Genomic DNA, 7,500 nt, shown 5'->3' with positions numbered 1-7,500 from the left:
GATTTATTCAATATCATTCTAAAAGGGAGGACGAATCAATGTTGAGTAAGTCAGTACTTGAGATTAGTTAGGATGATTCGATGTAAATACAGATAACTTTTGAGGAACGTCTTTCTAACAGCAACTACGAGTACGACTTCAACTTCTACAACCACCACGCCCACAACCACCACGCCCACAACTACCACACCCACAACCACCACGCCCACAACCACCACGTCCACAACCACCACACCCACAACAACCACGCCCACAACAACCACACCCACAACAACCACATCCACAACCACCACGCCCACAACAACCACGCCCACAACCACAACACCCACAACCACTACAGAAGACTCCACAATCAAGGGATGCAAGGAGGAGACCACCACAGAGGCACCCACAACCACAGTGTCTGTCACTGACACCACCGAGGCCTGTGCTGGCACTGACACCGTCACTCCGTAGTCACAGACCGATCCTGGACTCATGAGGTCTTTTCCGATTATGAAATAAAGCAAACTCCCGCATCCTTGTCTTAATAACACTTTGCAATACGAGTCCAGCGTTTGATATGAAAGGATCTACCATTGAGGCCTTAGTATGTGGATGGGAAGTTAAGTCTATAGTCAGTAATCGGTTGTTTACCGTTGGAGGATAAAATGTGATTCTAAAACACAAAGACCTAGAAATAATTGATTACTGAAAAAAAAGTATAAATGAGAATGAAAATTACAAAATATACATGTATTTTTGACGAAGGATAATTGTAATCGAAACCGGTCAAGTACATGTCTTGCACAATAGAAATATTTCCATTCACACTATCTTCCATATTTGTCATAATGAACGCTTCTCAAAGACCAATTAAGTAAATGCACTGGAAGTAGTTCTTTTACTAATAGTAACTGTCTTTTCCTGAATACTGCTGTCAGTTACTTGTTAGCCTACTTGGTCGTAACTCGATAATACAGCTGACTCGGACCAAGACATAGTTGTCCTCTCCAAGCCAAGTAGAATTAGAACTAAGTAATTCAGCTCGGAAAAAACAACAACAAAAACAACAACGAAACATGGCAACAGGAACTTCCTAACGTAAAATGGTAGTTTTCATATAAGGTATAAATGGCTCACTGGGAAAAAGTGATAAAGTAGTTCCTTGGGGCAATTCCTTCATAAAATGTAAGACACTATAAACCAAAGGCAGGAGAGCAACCTGGATCGGTGTTCTAGGCCTCCTAAAGGTCTGAGCCAAGGCAATAAATGGCGCTTGAGTATTGCTTATATCGTCAATTTCTTTGTCATAAAACTTCGCCGCAGTCTTTTGTCTGCGAAGTGCTAACAGGAGTAAGGTTGGCGGAACAGGGGAATCATTGAGCTTCAGCCCCCCCCCCCCCTCCACAAAACTTTGCCAAATGATGGTAGAGAAACAAATGTAATAAAGACATTTCAGTAAATTTACTAAATACTTCATACTTCATTCAAATAAAATAAAGTCTTAAATTTATTCATTTATATCTTATAAAATGTTAGGTCTTATTCACTTATCACCCACAAAAGGAGAAAATAAATAGGTGAGGGTCCCGTAATAGTTCACCCCCCCCCCTCCCCTACAGTTACTGTGCTTCCGTCTCAAGAGCACATTTATTTTATTTCATCACCAAAATAAACAAACAAAAAAGAATGAGTAAAAATTCACCTAAAACATCAATTCTGCAACATTACGGTAACATCATTACCTCCACCAAGGTTATATATTTTTTTTGCAGCGTTTGCTGTTTAGTTGGTTAGCAGAATAACTCAAGAAGTAATGAACTTTTTTTTTCCTTTTTTTTTGTGCCTTAGAGACCAGTAGATTTATGTGGTAATCAGGATCTAATATACTTTTTTAAATGATTGCAGTTACCTCTTTTACCGAGGCATTTCCTTTTTCACCAAGGAGATTATGTTTGCGGACGCCACCAGTGTACTTGAGAAAGAATATTGTAATTCTTCATGGATATCTTTATTGAATCAGTGACCAAGTTACTTTGAGGGAAGTATGCGCTATTTGATTGCTTCTAGTTCTTAATGCAATTCCCATGCATTTTTCAAAATGTATGCTTGAACATGGAATAAGTGACAGTATGCCACAAAAACACTAAAGTACAAGTTCTATCAAACTTTTAACCTGAACACTTAGGTATTCCTTGTGGAAAATATAATTCTTCTATATCACGATACACATTATTTCGGAACAAAAAATAATTCAAGACTAATTTTGTCAACTGCATACACATGTATATGTATATATGTACATATACACAGAAATGTCTGTGTATCTACCCATCTATCTATATTCCAAACGATGATTGTAGCGATGATGATAATCAGGATGAATGCGGTAGTGGCAGTGATGATGAAGTTAATGATTATAGCAATTAACTGGTAAAAATAACAGCGGTAATGATAATAATGACAATAGTAATGATAATAGAACTACTACTACTACCGCTAATAGTAAGAAAAATAATAATTGTAATAATAATACTAACTATGGAAGCAGTAATTGTTATTGTAAAGTTGATGCTACTACTAATTGCTTATATTATAGTATGAGGATGATGATACGTTTATTACTACTACTACTACTACTACTACAAGAATAACACTGATAATGATAATAGCACTGATGGTACTGATCATTATAATAGTAATAATAATGATAATGAAAATAATCAAAATAATGATCATATCATCGATATTTATATAGCTACAATGTAGTGGTGGTGCTGATGGTGACACTGTCAGTGATAGTCAAGATGGTACTACACTGAAGGAGCTTCTACCCTAGCAATGGCAAAATCGCAGCCTCTATCCAGCATCACCCACCGAGCCATCGCGTCTGCAAAATACTGTTGCAAAAAACAAATCTGAATTACGAGCCACGCCAAAAGGCCTTTGATGGAAACAAGACATTTATTAACACATTTTACAACCTGTCGCGCTATGAATAAACACCAGTTATCAGGATACGCAAACTGGCAAAGCAATACACCAGCAAGTTGAGTGTGTTTAAGCGAGGGCCTGCTCATTCATAAGGCTTACTGAATGGGTGTAATACGTTGTGGATCCCGCACTATGCTATGGAGACACACACCCCTGGAATACGCTTGTAATTTGCAGACTCACGCGTGACTACATAGCTTCGTAATTTATAGTGCATTAAATAACAAACACTATATATAATGTGTGTGGCGCAGAAGTAAGATATATGTAAACAGTTTAAAGTACGTTACTGGACCTTATATCACCTGTTAAACACACGCTTGGTTTTCGAATTTTGTTAACAACGTCTTTCGATTAACAGTTCCTTCTTTCGCTGCACTTGTGTCACAGGTTTTCTAGCGGCCAGGGAGCAACATGAAGATTTTGACGTCAATATAAATATAATTTTAACTCACCTTCAGTGCCTACATATAATTATTTGTCCATAAAGTGTTCTTGTCCTATAGGTATTGAAACCATTACACTATTCATAACCAGTAATAAGTGAATATGAAAAGAGGACAGTCACTGAAAGGGGCCATAGACATTATTACATATTGGTTTAGATGAATGACTTAAAGGAGTGCTTCAGAAATAAGAATTACACTATTGTCTTACACCTATAGGTGATTAACATTCAAAAGTATGTATGTGCCAGATTATAATTTTCTAGTTTTGAAATAGCAAAGCTGAAATTCCAAGTCCGCCACTTCATATTCCGAACGAAATGAAAAACCTATTAAACACCATTACTACTTCGTATGTATATATTCGTCCAGATGTCTCCTTCGAGGAAACCCCGAACTCAGGTTTAATTGGTGAAAGACAGGCTTTCACTAATAATCTTTAAAGAAATTCCAATCAACAGTTTTCTTCTTGGTTCATAAATTCATGGGGAATCTTAATGTTTATCGTTCTTTGTTTCTGCAAAGGAAATGCTGGCCTGACAGATGCTCAACCTCAATACTTCCTGGTGAATATTCTACATGAGAAACAGAAGTAAGATTTCAATGGTGTATATGAACACACACACATATAACGGGTGTCTTTTTTCAATGTTTAAAGAGGAATATCTATAATAAAGTGTACGTTGTAAGTGAATACCCAGACTAAGAAACTTCATAATTTACTGCTTACTATAAAGGTTTATGGTTGGCAAATGTTCGTAAAAAGAAATTTGTGATAGAATGGAACATGTGTCTCACATATTACAGGCAGAGGACTTTTTTTTTCTTTCTTTCTTTTACTTTACTTATTGCTTATTCCAAATAAATGTTTCTCGAGATGTTCTGCGAAAAGAAAATGACTCGAACGTCTTCCTCTTAATCCCTGCTCGTTCCAGCCGTCGAGACTGTTTCCGAAAAGGATGAGTTGCAAAGGAAAGTCCTGAGCAAAGCTTCGATTCCTCACACTTCCTTCCTCGTGGCAACTACTCGCGCCTCCAAAGACCATTTCTGTCGTTGGATCATCTGTTTCTTCCCAATGCTTTGTAAACTACCGTGACGACCCATATTTTATATTATTTGTTTTTATTCCCACACTTTGTCGCAGATTATCCTTATTATCGTTTTTATTTCTTTTTGGGTATGATAACAAAAGACGGTCTTTTTTAAAATGTATTTTCTTTATTAGAGCTTGGGTTCAAGACGGACCAAGAGCCTAAGGAGTGACAGTGTCAGTGCCAGCACAGGCTTGGGTGGTGTCCGTGACAGACACTGTGGTTGTGGGCGCCTCTGTGGTTGTGGGCGCCTCTGTGGTGGTCTCCTCCTTGCATCCCTTGATTGTGGAGTCTTCTGTGGTAGTTGTGGGCGTGGTTGTTGTGGGTGTGGTGGTTGTAGGTGTGGTTGTAGTTGGTGTGGTGGTTGTGGGTGTGGTTGTAGTTGGTGTGGTGGTTGTGGGTGTGGTGGTCGATGTAGACTCGGTTGTAGTCGTGGTTGCTGTGGGAAGAAAAGATTCCATTCAAGTTGTATGCATCGAGCAAGAAGTTTTGGAAATGCTAAGAAATGGCGCATTTACTGCGCTTGAGAATGGCCTCAAATGATGAGAGCGGAAACGGGCAGACCTTGGTCTGAGAAACAAGAGACCGAACTCACTTGTCTGCGTGCAGCTGCAGCCCGCCGTGACCTGCGTCTCGATGTAGTTCTGCGCGCCGCTGACGCCCTTGCAGACGAGCTTGACGCAGTTCTCGTCGATGCGGTCGAGGACGGCGCCGCCCCACTTGAGCTGGCCGTTGTACAGACACTGGCTCTTGGTCTGGCGTGTGTGGGCGTGGAGGGGCAGCTGGAGGTCGTCCTCGTGCTGGGTCGGGAGAGCCCTGACGGTGGTGCAGCTGCAGCCGTCGATGGGCACCAGCTGCACCGTCGGGTTCCCGTCGGCGGACCACTTGCACTTGAGCTCAGTGCATTGGTCCGGCAGAGACTCGATGGTCTGCGAGACGGTGGCAGAAGTGAACACGAGGAGGATCATTAAGTGGTCTGGATCCTCGACCTCAGTTAATCCCATTTACAGAATGTCACAGAATCTACTTTGCGCAGTTTTACGGTTATGATTCAGTCCTACAAAACTGCCCTCAACCGAGAACCGGACTCACGTACCTGACCTCCCCAGTAAGTGTTGCCGTTGTAGTCGCATCTGTTGGAGCCTTTTGTGGTTGTTGTGGGCGTGGTGGTTGTGGGTGTGGTTGTTGTGGGCGTGGTTGTTGTGGGTGTGGTAGTTGTGGGTGTAGTGGTTGTAGGTGTGGTTGTTGTGGGTGTGGTTGTTGTGGGTGTGGTTGTTGTGGGTGTGGTTGTTGTGGGTGTGGTAGTTGTAGGTGTTGTGGATGTGGTTGTTGTAGGTGTGGTAGTTGTAAGTGTTGTGGATGTGGTTGTTGTAGGCGTGGTAGTTGTGGGTGTGGTTGTGGGTGTGGTTGTTGTGGGCGTGGTTGTTGTGGGTGTGGTTGTTGTGGGCGTTGTGGTTGTAGGTGTGGTGGTTGTGGGTGTGGTAGTTGTAGGTGTTGTGGATGTGGTTGTTGTAGGTGTGGTTGTTGTGGGCGTGGTTGTAGGCGTGGTTGTTGTAGGTGTGGTTGTTGTGGGTGTGGTGGTTGTAGGTGTGGTTGTTGTGGGTGTGGTTGTTGTGGGCGTGGTTGTTGTGGGCGTGGTTGTTGTGGGCGTGGTGGTTGTAGGTGTGGTTGTTGTGGGCGTGGTTGTTGTGGGCGTGGTTGTTGTGGGCGTGGTTGTTGTGGGCGTGGTGGTTGTAGGTGTGGTTGTTGTGGGCGTGGTTGTTGTGGGCGTTGTGGTTGTAGGTGTGGTTGTTGTGGGCGTGGTTGTTGTGGGTGTGGTTGTAGTTGGTGTGGTTGTTGTGGGCGTTGTGGTTGTGGGCGTGGTTGTTGTAGGCGTGGTTGTTGTGGGTGTGGTTGTAGTTGGTGTGGTTGTTGTGGGTGTGGTTGTAGTTGGTGTGGTTGTTGTGGGCGTTGTGGTTGTGGGCGTGGTTGTTGTAGGCGTGGTTGTTGTGGGTGTGGTTGTAGTTGGTGTGGTAGTTGTGGGTGTGGTTGTAGTTGGTGTGGTGGTTGTGGGTGTGGTGGTCGATGTAGACTCGGTTGTAGTCGTGGTTGCTGTGGGAAGGAAAAATTCCATTTAAGTTGTATGCATCGAGTGAGAAGTTTTGGAAATGCTAAGAAATGGCGCATTTACTGCGCTTGAGAATGGCCTCAAACGATGAGAGCGGAAACGGGCAGACCTTGGTCTGAGAAGCAAGAGACCGAACTCACTTGTCTGCGTGCAGCTGCAGCCCGCCGTGACCTGCGTCTCGATGTAGTTCTGCGCGCCGCTGACGCCCTTGCAGACGAGCTTGACGCAGTTCTCGTCGATGCGGTCGAGGACGGCGCCGCCCCACTTGAGCTGGCCGTTGTACAGACACTGGCTCTTGGTCTGGCGTGTGTGGGCGTGGAGGGGCAGCTGGAGGTCGTCCTCGTGCTGGGTCGGGAGAGCCCTGACGGTGGTGCAGCTGCAGCCGTCGATGGGCACCAGCTGCACCGTCGGGTTCCCGTCGGCGGACCACTTGCACTTGAGCTCAGTGCATTGGTCCGGCAGAGACTCGATGGTCTGCGAGACGGTGGCAGAAGTGAACACGAGGAGGATCATTAAGTGGTCTGGATCCTCGACCTCAGTTAATCCTATTTACAGGATGTCACAGAATCTGTATTTTGCGGAGTTTTACGGTTATGATTCAGTCCTACAAAACTGCCTTCAACCGAGAACCGGACTCACGTACCTGACCTTCCCAGTAAGTGTTGCCGTTGTAGTCGCACGATCCAGCTCGAAGGTTGGCGCCTTCTGCCAGTCCTGCATAACAAAGGGTTTAAGGGAATAGACAACACTTCACGTGCAAAAAAACACACATAAACACACATATATACATACGAGTATATTCTTCCTGATTTTCTCCGAGTTCACTTAGAATACATTCATTTTAGAAATAGTCATACAAAATTTAGAATTCTGAACCCCT

The 7,500-nt window shown here is 43.5% G+C and overlaps 2 protein-coding genes across 2 annotated transcripts in view; one reads left to right on the top strand and one right to left on the bottom strand.

Moving 5' to 3' along the window:
• The window catches only part of LOC138863077 (uncharacterized), a 1,775-nt gene extending 1,257 nt beyond the window's left edge, over positions 1–518 (top strand). The window contains exon 4 of the mRNA XM_070126810.1: positions 122–518. Within this exon, the coding sequence (XP_069982911.1) occupies positions 122–456 (335 nt within the window). The 3' untranslated portion in view covers positions 457–518. The remainder of the gene's footprint in view (positions 1–121) is intronic.
• A 5,052-nt stretch (positions 519–5,570) lies between these two features.
• Positions 5,571–7,500, bottom strand: part of LOC138863069 (uncharacterized) — a 2,211-nt gene continuing 281 nt past the window's right edge. The window contains exons 2-5 of the mRNA XM_070126800.1: positions 7,264–7,334; positions 6,761–7,094; positions 6,463–6,604; positions 5,571–5,646 (exon numbers count right to left, since the gene is read on the bottom strand). Coding sequence (XP_069982901.1) covers positions 5,571–5,646; positions 6,463–6,604; positions 6,761–7,094; positions 7,264–7,334 — 623 coding nt within the window. The remainder of the gene's footprint in view (positions 5,647–6,462; positions 6,605–6,760; positions 7,095–7,263; positions 7,335–7,500) is intronic.

Source organism: Penaeus vannamei, chromosome 10 (assembly GCF_042767895.1).
Source record: "Penaeus vannamei isolate JL-2024 chromosome 10, ASM4276789v1, whole genome shotgun sequence".
Classification (NCBI taxonomy): Eukaryota; Metazoa; Arthropoda; class Malacostraca; order Decapoda; family Penaeidae; genus Penaeus; species Penaeus vannamei.
Note: the sequence above shows the minus strand (reverse complement) of the source record. Positions and strands in the feature narration are given on the sequence as shown.